The 26,137-nt window shown below is 46.3% G+C and overlaps 1 protein-coding gene across 1 annotated transcript; it reads left to right on the top strand.

Annotated features, from left to right (window-relative positions):
* The first annotated feature begins 1,113 nt into the window (after positions 1–1,113).
* On the top strand, positions 1,114–20,464 carry APCDD1L (APC down-regulated 1 like). The gene is made up of 4 exons (XM_075166589.1): positions 1,114–1,489; positions 14,567–14,696; positions 15,280–15,838; positions 18,324–20,464. Exons 1-4 carry the CDS (start codon positions 1,453–1,455, stop codon positions 19,086–19,088), a joined length of 1,491 nt encoding a protein of 496 aa, XP_075022690.1. The 5' UTR covers positions 1,114–1,452; the 3' UTR covers positions 19,089–20,464.
* Positions 20,465–26,137: the final 5,673 nt, after the last annotated feature.

Here is a 26,137-nt window from a genome sequence, read left to right as displayed (position 1 = left end):
TTGCAGGGTCCTGGGGTTCTGCTGGGGGCATGCCTGTATCTTGAGTTCATTTGCAAAAACCGAACCTAGTTTTTCAGTCCGGAAAAGGGCACTAAACCTCAAACTTCAGTGCCGACACCGGCATGAGAGTTAGACTGTCAGAGTCACAGCACAGCCTCTTCCCCTCACCGCTTCCAAAGGCAACCCACTCCCCGCATTATCGGACAGACGTCGTTTTACTGTCTTCGAAGGGCAGTGAACGGACCGGCTTCACCTCCAGCCAACACCTCGTTTCCAGTTCATTGCTAAACATCAATACAGACAAGGAGAAGCGTTGTTTTGTCCTAGACGCGTCTGAGTTCAGATTTGTGCTTAGCTTCGTGCCAAGAGCCGATTATAAGCCCTTTATCAATCGCGGCTCTGTCCCGCAGCCTCGTTTGGGTAATGGAAAGGAAAGGGAATTGGCTGGCATGGGCGCCAGGGCCCTGGGCGAGCGCCGCCTGAGGCAGGTACTTCGGAGTCACCTTCAAAGGGTCCTGTATTTTTTCAGCGTGGGATGTTGAGAGGGTTTCTAAGGGCTTTAGGCCCCATTCTCTTGACGACCCTGGCAGCCGAGGCTGAAGATGAACGAGGGCTGTCAGGTCTGAGGGAGCAGCGGCCCGCAGCGGGCAGGAGGGCGAGGCCGTGGGGACGCGGGGATGATCCCCTCACAGTGCCACGCTGAGGAGAGCTGGCCCAAGCTCCACAGCGACCTCCGAGACCTCGGGGGAGCCGGGGCAGCCCCACCGCCACGGGTGGGGGTGAGGCGGGGGTGACACCCGCCTCGGCCCGCCGCGGGGGCCCCTGAGGCACAGAGCGGCATGCTGCAGCCATGGCGCCCCACGGCCAGGGCGGCCGTCGGGGCTGGTCCCTGAGGGAGAAGTGCCGATCCCTGAGGGGAAAGTGTCGGTCCCCGAGGCGGGGGTGCCGGCCCCGAGGCGGGGGTGCCGGTCCCGGTCGGGGGTGCCGGTGCCGGTGCCGGTCGGCCGGCGGCGGCGCGGCGGGGCAGCCCTCCTCCTCCCCCGCGTGTGCGATGCGCGGCCGCATGTGGGGCGCAGGCGGCGGAGTCTCCACCTCTTCTGGCAACTTGAACCTGTGGCTGCCAAGCTCCATTAAAGCTATCAGCAGTCGGGGGGACGCGCTCCACAGCGAAGGCGGGGTGGGTTGTGGTGTTTTATTTTAAAATATATATTTTTTTTTTTTCTCCCTTCGCAAGGCTTGGGGCTGAGCGGGACGACTGCTCCGGAGCCTGCCCCCCCGCGCTCAGCCTCCCGCCGGCGGGCTGAAGCCGCGGTCCCGCCGCCGCGGGCATCGGAGCGCCGGAGGCGGCCCATGGCTGCGCCGCCGGGCGCCGCGCCCCGCTGAGCTCCGCGGGCACCGGCGGCGATCGCGCCTCTCCTGCCGCCGGCTCGGCGAGGAAACAGAGCGGCCACCATGGTCCGGTGCTGGTGGCTCGCCGGGCTGCTCGTAGGTAGGTGGCACCGGCGACCGCTGCCATTCTGGGGCGGGTGGAGGGGGGGGGAGCGGGTGCCGGAGTCGGGGTCGTCCCTTCGGAGGGCTTCCCGCCACTTCCCTCTCCCCCCGGGCGCTACGAAGGGGCAGAAGGGGTCAGGGGATTGCTAGGAGGGTGCAAGGAATTAGGGTGCAAGGGGATTGTATGGAGAGTGCAAAGAAATAACAAGGAGTGTGCAAGAAGTGTGCAAGGAGGGTGCAAGAAGTGTGCAAGGAGGGTGCAAGAAGTGTGCACGGAGGGTGCAAGGACAGCGCAAGGAAATGGCAAGAAGGATGCAAGAAAGCTGTAAGGAGATTGCAAAGAGGGTGCAAAGAAATGGCAAGGAGGGTTGCAAGGAGTGTGCGAAGAGGGTGCGAGAAGATTGCAAGGAGGGCGCAAGGAAGTTGCAAGGCGGGTCTCCGTGGGGCCGGCTCTGGGACGGAGGTCCCCGGGGTGCCCCTGCCGCCCCGGGCCGTGCTGGCGGCGGGGCAGGGGGCACCTGGCGCCCGGAGCTCCGCTGGCTCGCTCCCTGCCCGGCTTTCCCCTCGGATGCCCGCCCGGCCCGCGGAGCGTTTCTCCGCCGTACACACCCGCGGTGTCCGGTCGGAGCGTCCGCCCAGAAGCCAGGGCAGCGTCCCCGGGCGTGCCCCGCACCATCTACCACCGTTTGCCTGGGGAGAGGACGGGCGAGGAGAGCCCCGGAGGGAGCCCGGAGCCCCGGGGATGCTGCCGAGCTGTGGGGCCGGGGAGGGGGGACAGCCCTCCCCGCCGACGGGCTGCCCTGAAGCCTTTCCCGTCCCCCACCTCTGAGCAGCGTGTGGAGATGCCCGAAGGGCTGGAGGTCCGGTGCTGAGCGGCCCAGGGCGGTGCTGGGCTGGGGCTCAGCCTCCACCTCCCACCCGAGGCTCCCAGAGTGGTGGGGGTCGCTTCCCCCCCCCCCCCCCCCGAAACCCTGTCGGGTTTTCCCTGTGCTATTGCAGCTTGCTCCTGTCCGGAGCACGGAGCATGGTGAATGCTTGAGCTGAGTTTAGATCCAGGGAGGGCTCAGAGGTGATTCTCAGTGGTGGTTCACTGGGAATTGGGAATTATCCCTGGGAGGATCCAGCACCTGCCCCAGCAAGGAACAACTTCACAAGTAGTCTTCTGCTCCAGGGACATGCCACCGAGCCCCAGCTGTGCAGACAGACCCTCAGAGCAGTGCAGGCTGCAGCTTTGCGGCTCCCTTTCAGAAAGGCATCTTTCAACCCCACAGTTCTTGGAGCAGTTTCAGAAGAAAAGGTTCTGGCTTAAGAGACCATATGGGAGAACAAAGACAACTGTGCTGTGAAAAAAGGCAAAATGATTTCTGTTTATGACAAGGAGCAGAGCCTGAGGGAGGCTTCTCCATCCTTGGACAGAGTATTTTCCTAGGAAATGCAAGGGAGACCCTGGGTTGAGACTCTGCACCCCTGAACAGAAGGGGCAGGTGAAAGGAAGGGTGGGAGAGTGCCCCTGAGGCCCCCATGCAGTCTGGACATTGGAAATCCAGACACCTGGGTTTCCTGCTGCTAGCTTCCTTTCTACCACTTCGTTTACTCATCTGAGGTTTTGGGCAGCAAAGTATCAGACTGACTTGCTTCTCCAGCTCAGGGCTTAGTTTAGTGATCATTCCAAAAGAATCGTGTAGTGACAGCTATTGGACATTATTTGCATTAAGTGTAAAGGACCAGACTACAGAAAGCAATTTCTTAGCAAGGTACTTTTATAGGGTTACTTTTCTGTCCTCCTTATGTGGGGTCTTTATCATATGTTGTTCCTCAAAAGATAAGGCTTAACAGGTTAAGAAATATATTTTAGTAGCTCAAGTTGCTCTGCTCAGAGATCTGATACAGTGCATTATGTAAGATTCATAGAATCATAGAATGGTTTGTGTTGGAAGGGACCTTAAAGATCATCTAGTTCCAACCCCCCTGCCATGGGCAGGGACACCTTCCACTAGACCAGGTGACTCAAAGCCCCATCCAGCCTGGCCTTGAACACTGCCAGGGATGGGGCATCCACAACTGCTCTGGGCAACCTGTGCCAGTGCCTCACCACCCTCATAGTGAGATTATTCACTTAAGTCTAATTAGAATACTTCTTTCTTAAATCTTCATACAATTTATTTTAGTCCAATCTAATTTAAACCCTGTGCTTCTTCCATCTGATGTCAGTGAGAGAATTTCCATTGATTTCACTAAGAACAGAAGCTGGACCTTAAAACAGATATTTAAATAGCTAAATCAGATCCAGAACTCATTAAAATCAAAGCAAGGTTTGCCAGTGACTTCACTGTGAGCAAAACTGGCATTCTGTATTTTGCATAAAACTGAACATCAGCATGAGCATGACACCAGTGCATAATTAGTTGAAAAAGTACTTAAGTTAGGTAACTGAATCTGATTTTGGAGTCTCCTCCAGCAAAGAATCACTCATTCCTGGAAATGTCCCCAGAGACTTGCTGAGTTTTACCTAAGCTTTCATTAAAGTCTTTACGTTCCAATAACACCACAGTGATATTTTTCTTGTGTAGCTTCTCCTATAAGGTTTAACATAAAAGATCTATTCTTGCTTTCAATGTTTATTTTTAAGTTTGAAAATTACAGTGTTGGGGTAAGATAAGATCAGCAGTTGCATTGAATTATGAGATTAGGAAGAGAATCCCATGAATGATAGTAGTACATTCAATACAGATCTGTGTGTGTGTGTATTTACACATGCATATATATGTACTTACTATTAAATTAACATCATTGTCTTTGATTCAAATATGTGTTTGGGCAATGTGTACTTAGCTAATTTATTTTTACCAAGTTGGTGGTTTTTATTCTTCATTTCTCAAGCTGGCCAAAAAATCAACAACTAATGTATTATGCCGGATCGTGTGATATGACTCTATTTGTTCTTTCCATAATTATAGGTTAGCCATGTTTCAAAGTATATGGATATAGATGAAAACAGCGCTGAGATGTAAAAAAAGCACAAGTGAAAAAAAATATCGTGTGGTTTCTATATTTTCCCCACAAGCACAAATTGTTGAGTAAGGAGATTTTCAAAAGCCAGAAATTGCTATGAAGAAAACCAAAGCTGGAATCCAATGCTAGGGGAGGCTGCATCTGGCAGAACAAAGTTTGGAAAGAGATTTTGCTTTCAGTGGGATCCTGTGTTTCCCCACAACATAGCATATGTCATCTATAAAGACAACGCTTTCATGCATGAGATGATAGATACAATCACTGCTAAAAATCAACCTGAAAATTATGAAGCACCTATACAATGCTGTTACGCAATTCCTTTGGTCTTCTTATTTATTTGCCAAGGAAGATAAAGCTATGAAAAAAGATAAACCCTAACTTCATGATTTTAAGATGGTGCGTCTCAGGTACAGTAACACCAAGAAACTGACAGTGAGAATGTGAGAATTTTAATGTGTAACCCTTCTTCTGTAGGCTGAGTGCTGCCAGAAACTGAAAATATGATTCGTAGAACAGCTCCTTCGAGTTTAAATTGTGTAAGATCTGAGGGGTTAGTAATCTGCAATCTTTTTTTTTTTCTTTAAGGAGTTAAAAGGTCTCATGGTCTAAAATGTGAAATTAGGAAAGTTCTGTTTCTGTGTATTAGGAAAGAAACTCTGATGTCTATTTGAAATGCCAAAGCTTCAGAGTGTTAAGTGATAAGAGGGTTGAAATCCATCATTGTTTTTGAGTTTTAGCAGGGTGATGGTGTGATAATCATGTCTTTCATACTGATGTTTTCTCATTTTCAGTGAATAGCTTATTAAATTATCACAGTTTGAATTCAGCTGAAACTGAGAATGCTGCAATGAAGCTCAGCTCCTGTGGCACTGTTAGATAGACATTTGGATCAGTGCAACAACAGCTCTCGACTTACAACTGGTGTGATGGTACATAAATCAGCAGAAGTCTCACCGCTGAGTGTTTGAAGAGATTTGCTTGAGTTCCATTTTTAAAATAATCCTTTAAACTTGAGCGTATCCCTTCGGTCGATCACTGAAAAAGTCCCCTATGGTTTCTACTGGGTTAATAACAAACACTGACAAACGTGTGACATTTTGGCCTTGTCCAAGTCAAAGACAGATCCTTGGAAGCGGGCTTTCACCCCGTACTCTAAGATCAATGTATACACCAAGCTCCCCACGGAGACAATTGGATTCACCTTGTTCACACTCTTACCAAATCCCCAAGTGCTGGACAGTGGCAGGTTATGGCTTTTAAGTGTCTCTTCTGTCCTGTTGATACAAAAACACAATGACATATTATTTTTAAAGCTTTTCAGACAAGCTTTTTCAGAGAAAAAATTGTTTTTCCCAGTTAGACTCCCTGGAAAAGACAGATGAAAATACAAATGACCGCAAAGTTTTGCTGAAGAAAAGCTCCTAGGTTTTGTTAGTTTTGAGTAGCGCGAGTCCCGTTATTAGATTATGCGGCGCATAGGTTGAATGTCAACTTTGATTTCAGCATCTGTCGGCGGTGTTTAAGAGAACTGGAACACATCAAAACTTGGCTAATGTTGACAGGCAAAACAGTAGACTGAAATTTCAGGCTATCTAGAAACCACACCCAGACCCCAAAACACATGTTAGAAGTAACTTTAATTCTGTGCTTCAGCTGAACAAGTAACCTTTCTCTGTGGTCACTTGTGATTCTAAGTTAAACACGTGTGCGTATTTCTGGTCTGGGCTATGTATCAATTTACCACCTTTCTGCAGAGCTTTTTTTCTGAGGATACCTTCCTCTATGACTGCTTTTGAATGCCCTTCTCCTCCTTGGCTTCTCGAGAGCCAAGTAGCCTCAGACTATTAGATCCTATTAGATCCTATTTTTGTTACTCTAAACAGTATCCTTGCAGGAGTGCCAAGAATCCTGTCGTGTTAGGTGCTAAATAAGGAGAGAACAAAAGGATCGTTCTTGCTTTAGTGGGTTTATAGTCTAATTTCCTGGACTTAGATTTTCAATGGTGCGTCCTTGACATTGCAGGGACCTACTGGGATTCCCAGCTGTGTCCAGCAGTTTAGTACCTATTGCAGTCGCTTATGTCTTTACACACCTAAATGCCTTTGTGCGTCTGGCCCATATTTCTAGTCCCATGGAGGCCAGGCAGTAATTTCAATGAGCAGGACGGCAAACAAAGTGCTTACACAGGACAGCAGCTGTCTCCCGTGGGAGCAGGGAACTGGGATGACTCCATGGCAGTGGGAGACTGAAAGGCCACTCAGAGTATCCCGCCAACTCCCTGCCAAGAGCGGGTTATTCCCTGCTGTACTAATGCTTTGTTCAATCCCTCAAAATCCTGCCAAGCAAGTGGACTTGCGCTGCCTACTAGATTGTGCCTCAAGAAGTTTACCCTGATACACAAAACACATTTTTTCCTCTCTTCATTCACTCCCAACAGAACCTCTTTATTCACTGCAAGGAATTCCTTCCCTTCCTTGGTGTTTATGCTTTGTGAATATTTATAGGCTGTTATCATGTCCATCTTGCCCCAGCCGTCACTCAGCCAGGCTACATATACTCTGTTCTTGTAATCTTGCTTCGTAACTCAATCCCTCCCACCCCCTAATCATTTTTTGTTGTTCTGTTCTCAACTCCCGCCAGTTCCAGTTGCTCCTTTTGCTTCGGGTAAATGCTATATTTATGTTAATATTATGTGGTGGGTGGTCCTCTCTGCGCTTATGGTCCATGTGAGTGATTTAGATGTTCGAAATGAGGTTGGCATTTTATAGCCAAGCCATGGCCTGATTACCGCTTCCGCTCTTCAAAGCGCTCCAGGAAGAAATATGCTTAGCCATCACTATTAAAAATGGCCACGATAGCCACTAATAAAGTGTCTGTGCAGGGGTTCGAGGGAATTGCCAAAATTGCATGGGTGCTCTATACATTCGAAATGATGGTGTGCCACTAATTTTAAAACCATGTGCTGTATTTTCTAATGAGTTTCCAGCTCATCTAAATTAAGGAAGATAGATGTAATATTTCCCATTTGGTAAGAATATGAATTCCAGTTAGAATTTAACTGAGTCACGATTGTACCCCCGGGGTATTGTTCAGCCTTGGACTGAGTTGGTTTGCTTTTGTTTTTGAAAATAAATGCTTTCCCCCATGTGTTCTCACCAATCTCTCACCATCTAGGTACCCAGGGGATTAGAGATCATCTCACCATGGTCTCACCTATCTCACCAAAACAAAATTTAAACGTTCACCAGTGTCCAAGGAAAAAAGCTCTAGCATCGTCCTCCTTTCCTTCAGTTTCTTTTGCTTTTTGGTTATCTATTTTTCTGTGCCAAACTTCTATGGCAGAACTGATCAGAGTTTAACACAGGTCACGATGTGTTAGCGTAGCCTGAACCCATTTGCTTTTTTCAGTGCTTGCCGATGCCGAAAAAGAAGGCACATAGGATTATCCTATTAGTTCTTACCTCTCCTGATTAACCATCCCTCTCCCTCCAGACTCTTTCCTGTAGGTTTGTGTGGAGGTAGTGACTTGTTGCAGGGGAGCCCTGTGATTTCTCTGATTTTGGCTCACAGCAAGACCCCGTTCTCGGCACTCTTGTCCGCTCTCCTGGACCCCCCCGGCTGGGCTGCCCGGCACGGGGCTGGCAGCGGGACAGGGCTCTGAGCTAAGGGCCGGTTACTGCTGAGCTCTTCACAATGGTTGGGCCAACTGCCGTCAGGCCATATAGCCGTCAGGCTATATGGAATTGCTCAGCTGTTCTCCGGTAAATCTTTTGACATTGACCAATTTAGCTGTGGAAAAAGCATACGACTCCTCTTTCTGAGCCTGCGCAATATCTTCTGGGAGGTGGGAGGGAGAAACACGAGGTGAAATGGCTCCTGTATCTGTCAGGACAGCAAGTATGTGGTGAGTAAGGCTCTGTTGTGTAACTGAAAAGTGTAGCGTTTTGATTAACGTTAACTGTCGGAGATCTCTTGGGAAGATGTACTCACATCCGCCTCTAGTGCTTTTATTTGTCATCATAAGTCCTCTATGCCAACTCTTACATGTCTTGCTTAGTTCCCTCCATTTGAGAATATTCCACATCCCATTTCGCCTTTGTATCCCTTCGTTCTCCAGAGGGAGTGTTTACTGTCAGTTTATGGGGACGGGCATTTTCTGAATAAGGTGCTGATGCTGTGTTGGAACGCTCATGGGATCTTTCCTGTTTATGGACCCCAATGAAACTGGGCCCAAGCCCCACAATCCCATTTACAGTGTTAGGCCTGTTTTTTTTCTTTGAGATAAACAGCTAGAGAGGGCAATTTTAAGAAGCCATTTTATTTAAATGTAGTTTATACTGAAGAAGATCTTTGAGGTGCAGGAAAGAATACCTTCTCCCTTCTCCCCTTCCCTACCACAAATCCCATCTGTCTTGTCATCTGTCACTGGACATGACACTTATAGGAGAAAGAAATGATTTTGTGATTCCAAGAGCAAAACATTTACTTCTCTAGTGCCTTAAAAACCTCCAGTCAACTCACCACAAGTGCTTCACTATTTTAATTGTGGACATGAGACAAATTAGGCAATGATCACAGCCTCAGAATAAAGCTAGGCTAAAAGCCATAGAACACAATGTCTGAACCTGTTTGCCAATGTGTTGAAAGTATGTGATGAAAGTATGTTTTGAAAATTTCTCTAAAATCCTGAGCTGCTTGGGAATTTTGAGTCAGTTGAGTTCCCTCTTAGGATCTGCAGAATTTCATATATGATTATGCTGTGTTACGAACAGGAAACTCAAGGTGATGCTCTCTGCCTATGATAGCTAACATGTAATACATTTACTGTGCCATCCTTGAGAGAATAACTGAGAAACATCTAGTGAATTTGAACTATTTTACAAATAGCATGAACTGAGCATCAGACTGGTGAAACAGCTATATTAATTATACTCGTTTTACAGACAAATAAGAGAAGGGATGAATAATAGAAATACTTTTCCAGAAGCCAAACAGTACTCCAGTGAAAGCACTGGCATCCTCCCTCAACCACTTGACCACATTCTGGCTTCAATTCAGGGAGGCATTACTAATCAGGAAAAATGCTCATGCACTGGCTTAATTTCAAGCACATGCTTAAGTTTCACTGAAACCAATTAGACTTAAGCATGTGCTTAAGTCCTGTCCTGAACTGGGTTCAGTTTGCAGATAGGCAAAATGCGAAGTTCTGCTGTGATACTGTTTTCCACTCCCAGTGGGTTATATTTAAGTTTTATAACTTTATAATATTATAATATAAAATGTCTCTCTTCCCACAGAATTGTTCTCTTGGGAATGCCTTATTCTGAGTGAATTAAAAGCACCACTAACTTAATCTCCACACAAATGCAAGAAAAACTGATTTGCTAAATACAAACATTTTCTTTGCTTTTAAAAGAATGCTTATTCCTTTAGTGCCTAACCCAAAATCCATTCTGTGTGCTCTCAGGAGAGAAAAATGCTGAAGAAACACTATTTTGCTCTGTCAGTGAAGTCTGTGTGGATAAGTATAATTTACTTATGCAAATATATTAATATGTTTCTTATTGTCCATTTCATTCCAGTCTGAACATTCCTCAGAAAATATCAAAGGTTTTATGTAATCTCTAAATGAAGAAATGTGTAATGCTCCATGACTTCAGGCACTGATCTTATCCCTGTGAATGGGTGACTAACTGAAACATTAGAATTATAAATGGGAATAATAAATTCTGGCCATAGGAGGCAATAGCATGTAACAGATCAAGCAATCTAGCTCTAGAGAAGAGTTGATCTACAGTAACTAATTTGGTGCAAACTGTAATGTATGCTTTTTCTCCTCCATTTATAAAGAAACAGATGTGTGACTCAACTTTGCTTTTTTCCAAAGACAATCTGCTTGGAGGAACACAAACAAGATTTGTTTCCAACAAGGCATATTACAGTATTTCTCTCCTGGTTGGTATTTTTTTCCTTTAAAAGTGAGAAGTAGTCTGAATCTGGAGCATACAGCAGTTATGTAGCACAACCCCACTGGCAGGCTCTCATTTTCAGGCTTGGCCATTGCCTAGGAATCTTTCATCTTAAATTTACCAAAAACTTACTTTGCGAAGAATTTCCAGTTCTGCCTTTCTATCATTTGATGCCGTGGGTCTGATTTTTCTGAAAGTCGCTTATACAAATAAGTCTATGGAATAGTTGGTCAGTATTTGGTACTGCTGTTGTCTCAAGGCTTGATCCAGTTTCTGCTGATTCCAGTGATCAGCCGCCGTTCTGGTTACTGGCATTCCTAATTGCCTGAGTGCTTGTGCAGCCCCATTGCTCGGAGACTTTGGGCCAGTACTTTGGATGCAGCACGCGCTGGAAAGCTGGAAAAAGATACTGTTTTGTCTAGCTGCTGTACTGAGGAGCTCTCTGGAAACGCTTGTGGTTAATCGATACAGACAGATGGGATAACGAGTGAGTGGAAGAGATCACAGTTGGGGATTTTTTTTAGATTTTCCTATGAATGAGTATTTTTGTCTTGAAGATGAATTGTGAATAATTCCTTCCTCCTGCTCAAGAACTCTATTAAGCAGTTAATTTGTGTCTCTCTTAAGATGGAGAGAGGAGCTGCTCTGATGTGCTTCACCAGGGCTGAGTAACAGAGTGACATATGAGTGACAGCCACTTTATGCTGCTGTTGGAATAGACATGTGCCCTAACTACAGATTTTAGGTCTGGAACTGAACTTTTCCAGCTTGAAAGAATGTTTGAATCTGGTGGGGCTGGGCTGGAGTATTTGAGAGAGAATAGCAGCCACAAAATTTGGACACAAGCCAATAGCTTTTGGTTTGAGGATGCATCCAGCTTGGAGTCTTGTGTACAGTTAAGTAAGATAAAATCCCTAGGAATTCCCATCATGTCAAATATTTACATTCTGGGGGCTTTTTTTTTTTTCCCCATGGAGTTTGATCCTGATTATAAAAATTCCCTTTTCTATTGAATGTGTCAAAATGTAGTGATTGCATTGCCAAAGTGTCTGTGCGCTCAAACAATGTAGACTTTCAGTGTTTCTGCCAAAAGTAGCAATAAGGGTTTAGTCAAATATTGAAGCTTCTGCTGCAATAAACACACACAGAGCGCAGTTAGCGAGTTGAGAATGGGGATATATTCTGTGCTGTTACTTTGGTATAGCTATAGACAACACCAACACCTCTAGAGTCTTTCTGTGGTTACGAGCAAGAGCAAATTTGACCCTTATAGTCCATTACCTTTAACACAAATACAGTTATTTTTTAGTTTACCGTATTCTGTAGAATAATGATTTCATGTTTAAGTGTAATTCAACTTGGACTATCCTTGTACTGAAGGCTCTCCAAAAGCTTTGCCAATAATTAGTAACTGACCTCTTGATAGGTCAGTCAGATGAAAGTTGGCATATTTTGCAGGAGCGTAAAAAAAGACACGGGAGTAAGGAACACACAGGATTAAATTTGCTCAAGACCACAGAGCAAAGTCATGGCAGAAGCGGGATGGGGATGCAGAGCCTCAGCTCCTAATGGGCTTACTAACTGGGCACCCATAGGGCAACCTGCACGGATGCTGCAGCTGCCAAATTAAAGGTTTAACTAATAGCAATGGGTTTTGTCACCCGGTATTTTCCCCTTTTCATATGAGGACTCATAGGAACTGCTTTTTAGGAAGCACTAGTGCAAGCAATTGTGAAGGAGCTGGCTATCCCTGCTCACCACTTCCAGCCCTTAAAGGTGATAAAACCAGTACAATTGTGAGTCTGCTCCAAAAAGAGCCCTTAACACTAATAATGCGTCTTTCCAGCTAGTTTATGCACTCCAGCGCATAGTGAGGTAACAGAAAATCCAAGGCCAGTTTCACAGGCCTTTGGGTACGTAGGCTGCTTCTGTTACTGCTCTCCTGCTTCAGCGGGGGCGTCACTTGCCATGTGTTTGTTCCTGTTGTGGTAGTTTCAGGGTTTGCGTGCTTAAATCTACACAAATACATTTCAAGGACCCTCTTACTGTGACATGTAAAACCGTTGCAAATGGCAGTGCCATAGTGAAGTGACTCCGAATTTGTCCATCAGACGTAAGTCTTAAGTTATGTACTACTAGATTAGTAATAAAATACTCTTTGAGTGGAAATCTCTCTGCTTTGCCACATGTTCAGGAGCCTCTGACTTGCACAGCAGGCGTTTAATTACCGAGTTCCCATTTGACTTGGTCTAGGGCTTGTATTTGTGGCAAACTTGGATGCTGAAGATTTGTAACAGGGATTTAACCCTGTGTGTGTAGGATGTGTTGATGCCAGGGATGAGAGGCTCCTGTCTCGGAATAAATTGGCTGTGGGAATCGGGGGAGCCTCCCTGGTAGACCCCAGCTGTGAATCTCACCCTGAGTGATTATATTTGTATTATATCCTGAGTGATTATATTTGTATTATATCCTGAGCGATTATATTTGTATTATATTCTGAGCTTGTGAGCCAGGGAATTTTGCTGATGTTGCTCAGCAGCTCGTAGTCTTGCCCATGGTTTGCGGCAGAGCCGTATGCACTAGCTTCATCTGCAAACACTTCTTGTTAGGAAGATGATTGCACTCTCCAAGCCGGGCTTGGGCCTTTCACAATCTCAGCTGCCATTTCTCTCACGTGCAGGCAGATGGTTTGGGTTTCTCTTCGCAGTGAAGGGTCCGGTTTAGGCAAATCTCCCTATAAAGATCACAGGATGGTTCAGATTATATGGAAGTATGTATGTGGCGCACAGGGACTAAGAGGAGCAGTTGTGACTCAGTATCTTGATCTTGACCGAGGCACAGGGTGTGCAAATGTTTAGCATCCTCACTCAGTGGGAAGGTAATACATATATGTTAGATCTCTCTTCCCAGCCGATAGGCAGGTTGGAAAGCAACCTGTGTCCTAACCATTGCTACGTAGTGAATAAAAGTTGGCTTGAAAATTGCCAGCACACTACTAGGCAAATTGCAAAGTACAGCTAGAGCGAGGAAACCCCGGCTGGGCTCATAAACCCCAGGCAGCCCTGGGCTGGGCTGAACGCCACCAGGCCGAGGGATCGGGCTCTGCCAGACGGGACAGTCGTACGATAGCAGAAATCGGTGGAGTTTCAGGAGGAGCTTCACTGAGAACTCATTTTGCGGTGTTAAAAAGAGGCAAATCCCAAGTTTCTTACTGAAGCAAATTCACAATGAGCGCAACAGAAGTTTGCTTAAGCAAAGAGTGAATAACATATAGGAATGTACGTACATATGCGTGCATGCAAAGGTCTTCAGGATTTAGCTGAGTGTTCACACGTTCCCTAAGCCAATAACATCCGTTGTTATGGGAAATGAGGTAAGTGACAGAATTACTGTCCTTATGGCGGGCGACAGGCGAGTCTAATGTTCCCATGCTGTAATTCCCTGTTTCAGTTACTGCTTCAACAATAGCTTGAGAGAGAGAGAACACGAACAAAGAGCACTCAGTTTTATTTGAAGATTTCATCTAAAAAATAGTTGGATTCAGATGAGACTCGAGTTGGAAAACAGTAAAATAAAAAATCTGTATCTTTAACTAAGAGCTTGCTGCTTAGGTAACCCATTTGGGGGCTTCATTCTCTTAACTAGCTCTTCTAGTTAATGCAGCCAGAGGAGTTTTTCGAGGCAATGGCGTTCAAAGCGTTTTCTGGGTCAGTGAAGCAGTCAAGAAACGCAAGTGCCGAGCACTTGGCAGGATCCGAGCTGTACCTGTAGGTGCCTGGTAGACCTCCACAGCCCTGCTAGCCTGGGAGCACAGCCCTCCGCACAGCCCCGGGGATTTGCTAGGGCGTGTAACCCTCAACAGTCGGTGCCGGCCCCAAGGAGAGCCCCCAGCGGGACCCCCCCTGCCCCCGCCGCACCGCGGAGCCCCGGAGCCCCGGTGCAGGGCCGCTGCCTTGCGGGAGCCTGCTGCGGGGAGGAGGTCCGCAGCGCGGAGAAACCTGCTGCCGGGGGGGGGTGTGGAGTGGGCGCAACCTGCGCGGTGCTGACGGCCTCCCCCCTCGCTCCCTCTCTCCCTCTCTCCTCCCCCCGCGCAGCCTGCGCGGCCGCGGAGCCGCCGCTGCGCTGGGAGCCGCGGTGCCGGCAGCAGCTCCGCCACCTGCAGGACGGCGCCAGGATCGCGGCGCGGCTGCCGCCCCGCCTGGAGGGGCGATGGGTCTCCACCGGGTAAGGCACCCCCCGCCCCCGGGAACGCACCCCAAACCCCCGGGCGAATCCCCCCGCCCCAGCCCAGCCCCTCTGCACTGTTCCTGCCCGCCCCCCGGCGCTGCCGGGCTGGGCTTGGAGGCACGGAGAGAGCCATAGCTGAGCCACAAAAAGAAAGCCTGTCCTCCTCTCCCCCCTCCCCAAGCACCCATCCTCGGCTGGAGGGAGGCCTGAGGTCCCCCCTGCCCCCCCCAGCACCCTTAGAGCCTCTTGCGTCTCTCCCCCATTAGGGTGCAGCTGATGAGCACACCCGGCTCAAATGGGCAGAGCAGCCTTCATCCCCCCTGCCCCCGGCACTCCTCCCTGGGGACGTGGCACAACGCAAGATCCTCTGTCTGGCACCATCGCATTTTGGTAGCAGATGCCCAGATCTTAAAATCACCCAAGGGCGGCTCACCCACGGGTGGGAGGCTCCTGCCCACGATGCTGCTCCCACCCATGCTCGCCCCTCTCTTCCCGCACCCCGGGTGCCCCCGGGGAGGATTTCACCCTGTACACCCCCGGCCACGCGCTGTGGGCGGCTCAGGACTGCCTTCCTCCCCAGGTGCGAGGTGCGGCCGGGACCTGAGTTCCTCACCCGATCCTACCTCTTCTATGCCAACCGCCTCTTCAAGGCTTACCAGTTCTACTACTGGGACCCCTCCTGTCGCGACCCCTCCTACTCGCTGGTCATCAAGGGCAAGCTTCGCCTGCGCCAGGCCTCCTGGATCACCCGCGGGGCCACTGAGGCCGACTACCACCTCCACAAGGTCGGCATTGTTTTCCACAGCCAGAAAGCCATGCGGGAGGTGGCCGCCTGGATCAACCAGACCTCCGGCGAGGGCTGCAGCGGGTTCCTGCCCCCGGGGCGCACCTGGGCTCCCGGAGCCCTCTACGAACTGCTGAGCGCCAAGACCGAGCGCGACTGCACTGCCGCCTTGGGCTTCGCCATGCACGAGCTGAGCCTGGTGCGGGTGGAGAAGCATTACCAGCCCTTGCTGCAGCCGCAGCAGAGCGGGAGCCGGCTGGTGGAGGAGCTGTACCTCGGGGACATTCACACGGAGTGGGTCGAGAGGCTCCACTACCGACCGACCGGTTATCAGCGACCTATGCAGAGCGCTGTGGTAAGGACGATGTGTTTACGTGGTCCCCTCATCGGTTCATGGGCTTTGCCAAGCACGTGTCATTTCCTTGCTGTTAAAATACCGCCTGCCTGCGCTTAGCCCCCTTCTGTCCTAAGGACACGCAGATGAAGAGGTGCGGGGCTGGAGGTTTGGGTTCCCAGGGTGATGCCTGGGTGCTCCACGGCACGTGGGGCTCACTCTCTCCCTTACTGAGGGAGCGGGACTGGGGTGGGTGAAAGCTCAGCAAAACCAACATCAGAAACAAGCCTGTGCTGCCATGGGCCTGGAGTTAATGGCTTTTCTTTGGCTGTGTTTTCCTAGGAAATGCAGTTTCCTAGTTTCCCGCACCAAAGTCAGTGAAAGCTTCGGGCTGCACGTCATTAGGGGCTGCCTGCTCTGTCGTTTGTCTTCCTCCCCTCTCCTTCGCTCTCTCGTGTCCTCCAGGTTGAGAGAGGAGCGAGGAAGCAACATCTGCCATTAGATCATTACTCCTCGGTGTAATGCCATTAGAAGAGGAAGTTGCCCTGCATACAAATATGTTATTACACAGAAATCAGACTTTCACTTTGACGTAAATAAAACTGAGCAGGAGGCTTGGTTGCATTTTATTATATTTTATTTTATTTATTTTATTTTATAGCAGGTTAGTTTATTTCCAGGAAAGCACATTTCCATCTGAATCATAGCTAATCAATTCAGAAATGACTGAGCAGTGAGATGGGGTGAAAAAACCTCCCTGAACTTTACCAGATAGAATTGAATTAACTGAAAAAAAGTTATTTTGGGGCAACATTTCCCCAACACCGCAAACTACACCAACTGAACTCTGAAAAACACAGCGCAACAGCCCTCTACCCCCTCAAAAGTAACATTCTCAAATTGGGCCAAAACCATATATATGAGCAAAACCAGATGGTAAACATAAACACTTTAAAAAGTTAATTTAAAACTAAACCTAAAGATACTGAAATTCACTCTCTGAATATAGCACTGTAATTAATCAGCTAACAGCTCTCCAATGGACCAGCACATGATGTCACCACTTGGCGATAATTAGAAGCTGCCATACATTAGAAATAACTTCACACGACTGGTCTAAGCAAGTAAGATTTTTGGCTCCATGTCTGTAGTGATAATTTTATTGGGCACAGGGTTTTTCTTTTTTTTTTTTCTTTCCCTGAACTAACATCCATTTGCTTGTGCTAGGGAGGGTTACACAGCTATGTTAGGAATTATTTTTTAACCCTCTCTAGGAAAATATCACTCTTGTTCCCTTAAATTTATATCTGTTTTAAAGAAACCCATTCTCCCCAAATTACCTTTCATTATCAAAGAATTTCCTGTCTAAGGAGAGCATATATATTTGCCAACTTCTGGGATTATTTAGCCATAATGTACTGTGTACTGTCAGCACTCATTAGCGTGACAGTAGCAGTAAAGCAAGCTGAAAATGACTAAATTACAGTAGACTCCAATCAACTTGCATGTAAATTACCCACCCTACAGCTAACTACCGAGTTATTTAACCTTGTTGCGTACGACAGTTCAGTAAAGATTAGCTTGTGCTCTAGAAAATGATACAATGTTCAAACCCTGGTTATTTAAAAATAAATCAGTTGTGATATATGAAGTATACGAAAAAGTTCCAAGCTGCACAAAAAAACCTCCTGGCATTGGATCAGCTGCAGGACTGGTTTGACTCAGAGCTCTGCGCGAAGCACAGGCAGAGCAGCAAAGGTCAGGTCCTCGTTTTGCAGTCGCTCCTTTTCTTCTCCGCCTCCGGTGCGATGCCCAGGCTGGCGGCTCTGCAAACCCCCTGCCTCCCTCCCGACCCGCCTCACCTGCCGCCCGGACGCGACCTGCAAACGCAGCCGCAGATGCGGGAGCGTGGGCAGGGGCTCTGTACGGCCGCGGTGGGAAGGGGGCGAGGGGGAAGCAGAACGTGCCGTGCTTTTGGCTCTCCTGGAGAGGCTGCCCTCAGCCTGGGGTAGTACAGCCACAGAAGCCTCCCCGAGGTGAGGTTTCACAGCCTTTTTGATTGCCGAAAAGACTGCATCGTTTCTCTGAATCGGTGCAGAAATGCCGTGGCGTAGCTGACATCTCCCAGCACCCTCACCCATGGATATGCGCAGCAGCTTGCAGCAGAAGACTTGCGGGGGAACAACCTGGGTGGCGCGAGGGAGCGCTCCCTGCCCTCACCGCAGCTCTGCCCTTGCCCTCTCCTCCTGCCTGCAGCCTGTCCTCAGCGGGGCACAGGGCAGAGCGCAGCCTCGGGGCACAGACCTCTCCGTCCCGCCCCGCGTACCAGAATAGCAAAGAGCCAGGGCAGCGCTTTATCTCGCTTAATCTGCTTGAAAGTCTTGGGCCAAGTTCATTGCAGGTAAAAACACCCTGGTGCGGGAGTGGGGAGTTTCAGCTTTTAAAATATTCTGAAAGGAGTTTTTGCCTATCAGTTTACAAAAACGTTACTTTTTGTCTTCTGCAGCACCATGTGCATCCTTGCCCGGCCTGTGGTATTATATACAGAGCTGATGAACACCACCCCCCTATACTGCCCGTCAGAGCTCAGCTGCCAATGCAGCTCAGCGGCAGCTGGGTGAGCACCCGCTGCGAGGTCCGACCTGCGGTGCTTTTCCTCACCAGGTACTTCATATTCCACGGTAACAACCACACCTGGGAAGGTTTTTACTACCACTACTCCGACCCACTCTGCAAGCAGCCGACTTTCACCATCTACGCATCCGGGCATTACACCCAAGGCATCCCCTCCTCCAAAGTGAGAGGTGGGACAGAGCTGGCTTTTAAAGTCACGCAGGCTCGGGTGACACCAATGGACCAGGTGACGGTGATGATGCTGAACTCCTCAGAACCTGGAAGCTGTGGGCTGACAAGCTGCTGGAGTGCTGGGGTGGAGCAGGATATAACACCCACAAATGGATGTTTGGCTTTGGGCATCAAGCTGCCCCACACGGAGTACGAACTTTTCAAAACGGAGCAAGACACGAAAGACCGCAGCCTGCTGTACATTGGCGCAAGGCCCACGGACGGATCCAGTCCTGACAGCCCAGACAAGCGACCCACGTCGTATCAGGCACCTCTGATTCAGTGTGCTGGAGCGTCAGAGGAATTCTCTAACTATGTTAGTCTAAAATACTTGGGAAAAAAGGATGCTAATGGGAATGAAGCACTAAAACCTTTGCCTGTGGCCTTTTTATTGTTTATAGCACTTCTGTTTTTAAGATGGGACTAGTTATCTATTCAGGTACAGCACAGAATTCAGATAGTCTTGGTGCTAGCATGACTTTTATATCCTTCAACTGAGCACATCTGGAATCAGTTTTACGCAGATTTGGAAACACTTTTTTAAAAAACCCAACAACAGTGCACGAAGCCAAGAAGATATGCCTGTGGTGTTATTGCCTAATCTCCCCTCTCTTTGAGTACAAATTTAATGTAGTGACAGGGATGCGCTGCACATTGAAATAGATAATTTAGCAATATGGGGGGGGGGGGGGGGAAGCGACATCAATTAGAATTGCTGCTTTGAGCTTTTGACATTGTTAAGATTCAATCAAGAGCTTGATTCAGATGTAATTCAAACATCCAAAGTGTCGGCTGCTGGGTTTCTTTGAGGTTAAGTTTCCTCCCATCATACTCCTTATTGCCATTCGTGCAAATTTGATCTGCAGAGTCAGTCAGCAATAAACAGTCAGCAAGTGCTCTTGATAAGGGCACGGTTAATCATGCCTTTCGCAGTTTACAGACATTTTCTGCAGTTTTCGTGTGTATGTATGCACACAAAAATGCAACAATCAATCTTCCACTTACATACGTACAAAAAGCAGCCCTCAAAGAGCATTACCTCGACAGACTGTTATGCCTGGTCATAAAAGAAGATACAATAAACGTGCACAGCTGCTCCAACCTTCAGCATTACCTAGCTGCAGACACTGCATCCTTGCTGCATTATTCTGGCTTTTCCAGTGCAGCACAGGGCTGCACTTTGGTACGTCAGCAATGGCCCCCCGTCGCTGCCCGCCTTGTCCAGCAGGCAAAGGCACAGCCAGGCAATCGCGACTCCCACTCACCGTGCACCGAGCGAAGCAGAAGATCGCTTACGAGTCTTCTCAGGCCATGTATTTTCAGTGTCTCTTCTTTAGTAAGTGTACTGGCATGCCAGTTGTTAATCCAGCTCTCCTTTCAATCAAAACGTCACTTCCAGCCTCATTCCTGTACAGATGTTTTAAAAGTCTGCCTCTAGTGAGCAACGAGCTGAGGAGACACTCGAATCGGACAGCACAGTCAGGTCAGACTGATTTCTACTGACAAGAAGGACAAACTAAGAAATTATATTCCCTGTCTGCTGCAGCTAAGAAGCATATAACTTACTTGGAGATGACCTCCTCCCAGTAGCTAAATCCTCTCCAAATAAGCCTATATATCTTACTCACAAAGGATATTTTGTTAAACCAGCTATGCAATAGCTACTTCTTAATGCTGTATTTACGAACTTGCAGCTTGTACTTAGATAAATTATGGGTTTTATAACATAAAAATACTTTTGGGGGATTTGTACATTAACTAATAATTCAAATGAGATGCTTATTAAATGCATACAATTGTGACAAAAATGTTGTCATCATGTTTGCATGTTCCAGGCATGATCAAATATTAATCGTGCACATAAACAGTTACACTTCTAAGATGATACACAGAAAAGCCAGGCTTGGCTACCTCGCCTGCGGTTCCCTCTACAATCAGTGGAGAAGGAGACTTCTCCGGGGTTAGTTCAGCAGGCAAAACCTCCCTGTTTCTAAGGGTTGTTGTGTTTTGTTGCCTGCTCCTGCGTGGAGATCCATGGGCAAGCATTTGAAGAACTGGAAGTGCATCCTGGAGGATGTGGCGTCTCCTTTGGGATGTCCCCGTTGAGATGCTGTGAATCGGGGCAAGTCCAGGGTAGCGCAGCTGCATCTCATGTAAACCATACACCCAGCAGAACTTTTTCTTCAGCAGAGCTGTTTCCCATCACCGTGCTAGAGCGGTCACTCACTGCAGCCTAGAGGAAAGGCTCCTGTGACTCACATCAGCAACGCGACATGTTTCTGCAGGACCTAACGATGTCCGTGGCAAGAGTAGGGAACAGCCTTGCGCTGTCTTTGGAGGGTGGGTGGAGGAGGGGGAAGGCAATTCCTGCCCTACATTTACGCCCAAGAATGAGATTTGTGTCCAGATACTTTTTTTTTGCCATTTACATAGTATGGAAATGTACTAAACTTAGCAAGTGTTCAGATACCGCATGGTGTAAAAACTCCTCCAAGACCACAGATCCTTTCAAGGTGGCGATGGCATTAACAAGATGTAAAAGGTTACAAGACAACATCACGTACTTATGCAACAACACTTGAGGAAGCTCCCACCTCCTCCCATAGCAGGGGAACCACCACGCGGCTCCAGCAGCGCTGGATGTTTAGACACGGCTCCACAACTCTGCACGACGGATGGGCTATGCTGACTAAACTTCCCTACGAAAGCCTCATCAGGAGCCTCTTTGTCCTGTGTTTCCCCCCCTTGAAGTATACTTCTGAAAGAAAAAAAAGCCATGAAAAAGCTATTTGCATAAATATCATAACTTTTATTGTTCTGTTCACAGTTTTTGGAGAAACATTCCTAAATTACACAGTTATTCTCTCTCAAGAATTTGTGCCTTTTCCAATTTGAATTTGCCTGGCTTCTATTGCCAGTCAGTGAGTCTTGTTGTGTTGCTCTTTTTAAGATCAGAGAGCTGCAGTGTTCAGTATTTTCTCCCCGTGAAGATACTTGTGCACTGTAATCAAGACATTCTCGATTCTGGCAGATAAACTCAGCCAACTGAGTTTCTCTCTCACCCTCTCTAAGGCATTTTCACACTCCATCAGTAATTTTTGAATCTTTTTTAGCATCCATTCCAATTACTCAGCTTCTCTTTTAAAATGTAAATATCCAAATTGCATCCAAAATTCCCAACTTGCACAGCTGAAACATACAGAAGTATAATCACTTACTGCTAACGGCAATTAAAAACAAGAACACGTTCTTATTCGTTAGTCTTTCACCCTGGGACTGCACTGGGAACATGTGAGGCTCTTGCTCACTCTGGACCTGGCTATGAATATTATTGTCATGTTATCAGTAGTGATTTTATCTCTATCTTCACCAGTGATCTGGAACCACTGAATCGTATCGGGTCCCAGCAGAACCCTTCTATGAGCATCCCCATTTCATTATGGTTTTTTTTTGAATGACCTGCTAAAAGGTGCGATTGTCAGAAAACACCAAGCTTTGCAGGGGCCCAAGATATACTCAGTTCACTCTAATCCCAAAGAAAACTGAAAACCAAAGATAGAATGAAATGACTTGCATCACGCTCCTTCTTAACATTCAACTTCTTTTTCACCCCCTCCCTGGGGGTGTCCAAGCTGGTTAAGCACTTCACCGGGCCGTCCTGTCCCGTTTGCCATCCTCATCGGCAGGTCAGAGATTGCCCCAGGTATCTCCCTCAGAAACACTGATACAAGATTTCTAGACCTACCGAATTTTAAAATGTTACTTTTTCATATTAAGCATTGCTAATGAATGACATCACCTTTCCAGTTCTCTTACATCATCATTAGCAGTTTTACCACCTGTATCTAGCAATGGTTCTTATCCTACCGCAAACATTTCCTCTGAACTTCAGCTCTTTATCACCCTCTCCAAGCACTCCAACCTACACATTTTTCTTTTCCTTTGGCTATTGCTTTCCTTATTAATTTTCTACACTTCATATCTCTCATTTAGAGTTGATTGCTGTCTGCTTCCCTTTTTCTTATTTGTTTTATATTACTTTACATCTAATTTTTCCCTTCATTTCATCACTGAAACAGGATGGGCAGTTAGCCAAAGTTGTCCCCCTTCTCGATTGCAAAATTGTTGGGTTTTTGACCATTTAATAGCTTTCACTTAGAAAACTGCCAATTCTAATTCAGTTTTCCATCTAATTTCTTCTTCACTACCAGATTTTATATGAAATTTGCTCAGCTATGCCCTTTTGAAGCACCAATTACATTTATTAGCAGTTTGCATGGCTGTATGCCTAGCTTGAATATAATCAGGATTCCACGGTAACCACCAACTTCTAGTTCTGCGATTCATTTATCTTTACCTGACATAAACAAGACAAAACCAAGTAACTTCATGTTTCATGTCTAACACTGCATTAGAAAAACAGGTCTAGGACATAGAAAACAAACATTAGTCCTGACTACTGGATTCCTTTCAACTGTAAAATAAATATATACCTTTTTATTGTCCCTGTGAAGAAAAACCAGGCTAACAGATGCACTGGCAGGTTAGTACCAGCTGAAAGTCAATGGTAACAGGCACATGTGTCTTGGAAAACTCTTCCCCATTCACTTCTTACGTAATACTTTTCAAAAGTTTAATCATTTTTTTAACCACTCCAAAAAGGAGAGAAAAATAAAATCATTTTCGAACACTCTGAATACATTTACTAGCTTCCTGCACTAAGTCTGCACATGAAAGTCTTTCATACCTTCTTTAATATCATAAGCTACTCAGACAAGCTGCCTTTGCAATTTTCTCCTTCTCTAGCAGGCACAAAAATTTAAAGCATGAGCTGAGTTTGCCAGACAAACGTCATGGGTCTGATCTCCTCTTCACAACTCAATTAACAGTAACTTATTTTTCCAATTAGCTGTCTTCATGCCCCCGTTTAAAATACCTTAGAACGTATTTTGCATTCTAGATTTCCCAAACAGTTCTTAAACAGAAACAAAATACACAAAAAAGTTTTAAAACACTTTTGGATACATTAACAGCATTGAGCTAGTGCTTCATTTGATAAACAATCCACACTGAATATAAAAGCATGCTATTTACTATAAATAAATATGCTGCATTGAAACAGCAGAAAAAAGCTGGAGACGGAGAGGAGATGGTTGACAAGACTCATTGCTCCAAACTCTACACAGGGTGAAGAGGAAGAGCAATAAATTTGATCAAAGAGGCGGCAGAAAGGTGAGTGGTTCCCTAGGATGGGAAAAGGCATCTGGGACCAGAGCTGGACACGTCACGGGAGCGCTCTGCCAGGCAGCCTGGGTGCAGCCACAAAGTGCTCCCGTGGGCCCAAAGTCCGGGACAGGCAGGCAGGGAAGAGCAAGACTGGAAGGGTGATGGGAAGAAAGAGACTGAGATGGAAAATAAATAGGCAGCAGAGAAAAAAAGCCATTTAAAGACACTGGGCTGAACACTGGTTTCTTTGCCAAGGAGCAGTGAAGGAAAAAGGATGACTTGGATTGAACCAAAGGGCTGAGGGAGGGAATGGGGTGAGATTTGACAGCTCAGGCAGAATAGATCAGGACAGAAAGTGGGCTGGAGAGCCTGCAGCCTTCACAGAAACACTCTTTTGGGCTCAGAACTGAAGTAAAAACTCCTGGCTCCAATCACACTTGTGTGTGGCCTGCCAGTGAAATGTGAAAACAAAACCTGCTGCTTCAGCTCAGTTACTCACCACTACATCAGATGCTTAAGTCAAGAACTGGTGTCCACACGCAGAACATAAAGGATTCAATCCTGACACACACACGTGGGTTACACGTAATACCAAAATGCCATTTTTTAAGTCCAAATTTTAAAAACCTGATTATACGTATCTTAAGAGAACTTAAGATTATATACGGTCAGGCACACAAGGTTGGGCAGTTTTAGACACCTTCTGGGCAGCCTTAGATTGCTTTCTGACCAGGTACTGAAGGCTTGATCAGACACTGCAACGTACTCACAAGAAGTGGCCAAACTAATAGTGCACAAACTTGGTTTGCGATTTCCTAACTTCTGAGTGCTTGACTTTGTACAGCCTTAATGAAGGTCTTTTAAAAGTAGTTGTGTGTGGATAATGGTGTGTGGGAATTTTGCCAACTCAAACATGAGGGAGTTCAAGAGGCTTTTCTAATCTTGTGAGTTTATCCACTGAAGAAAAAGATTTGATTAAAAAAATGAAGTACAGCTAAACTGGGAACAATACTTTACTATGGGCTGTTCTTCAGTTTTTCATAGGCACTTCGAAATCTTGAAAAAAAAAATCACAAAACTAGGAACTTATTAAATAGGAATGAAATGTACTGATGCTGAAACATAAACAGAAATGCCAGATGTATAATGTCAACTTATAATATGCGGCTTCAATTAATTCTTCTTAATTCATTTGTTTTCTTAACTTCTTTGTTTTGCCATCTGGAAAAGGCCACTTTCTAATGACAGATCATAGGAGGAAAGATCCAAAGTTCAAGTTTGCTTCAAGGAAAAGCAGCCTTGTTTCTGTACTCGTAGACTCAGTGTTCCTTTTTGTAGTTTTCACTCATGCAGAAGCTTCAGGACAAACTTAGGCCTGGACTGAGAGGCAAAAAGATCTACATGGAAGTTTAGTAAAGTTTGCAAAGGTTTTACTCTTCAAAGTACAAAAGTAAAAGCAGTTCTGTAAAAGGAATGAAGCCACAGGAAATGGTGGAATAAATGACAGGTATATAGTCATTTTGGAAGTGTGCAAGTGCATGCTTATTAGAATATTATATGTAAGAGATTTCTGGCTGGCTCTTACTTATGTTATTTTAAAAAATAATCTACATTTATCCAGTAAAAAAAAATTCAACCATTAATAAAACAAGCAAATTTTATAGTTAGGCAGATTTGAGTAGTCGAAACACACAATTACTTCGTCTTCTGAAGCTAATCAAAATAAAAGTTAGTAACAGCACAATGAGTAATGTCACTTTTGCACTGACACCCATTAGACGAAGTGATTCAGTACACATGAAGCTCTCAGCATAATATAAAGAAATCTTAATTGGACATGGTCAAAGGATCAGCATTGCCCTGCTTGAACAATAAACCCCATTATTTATCTAACTGTAACAGATGATTTATACTAGCATTGTATCCCATTGTCCTCTTTTAATGAAGTATCTCTACAGAAGTGCTAGGTTTCACTATATGAGCAAGCAGCCTTGCTCAGTAGTTGCTTTTCTTTCTAAAATGCCTAATCATTGGTTTATACAAATATTTTTTAATTAGTAAATTAAATTTTTAGATGTGTATCTGATTACAAAGAATAGTAACTTCCACATATGGTATTGAACTAGTCTCACTCCTGTACAGATTATTTTCTTCTTTTTATATGAGTGTTTCTGACTCAAAAAAAAAAAAAATCTCAAATACGTACACTGTAATTCACTCACCACCTGTCCCTTCTCAACTTGCTCACTT

The sequence above is a fragment of the Calonectris borealis genome, chromosome 17 (genome assembly GCF_964195595.1).
Source record: "Calonectris borealis chromosome 17, bCalBor7.hap1.2, whole genome shotgun sequence".
Classification (NCBI taxonomy): domain Eukaryota; kingdom Metazoa; phylum Chordata; class Aves; order Procellariiformes; family Procellariidae; genus Calonectris; species Calonectris borealis.
Note: the sequence above shows the minus strand (reverse complement) of the source record. Positions and strands in the feature narration are given on the sequence as shown.

Bases quoted from the DNA above. Each gene is read 5' to 3' on its own strand.
- APCDD1L (XM_075166589.1), top strand. From the start codon at position 1,453: ATGGTCCGGTGCTGGTGGCTCGCCGGGCTGCTCGTAG. The intron at 1,490-14,566 runs GTAGGTGGCACC...CCCCCCGCGCAG, and splicing joins GCTCGCCGGGCTGCTCGTAG to CCTGCGCGGCCGCGGAGCCG. The intron at 14,697-15,279 runs GTAAGGCACCCC...CTTCCTCCCCAG, and splicing joins GGGCGATGGGTCTCCACCGG to GTGCGAGGTGCGGCCGGGAC.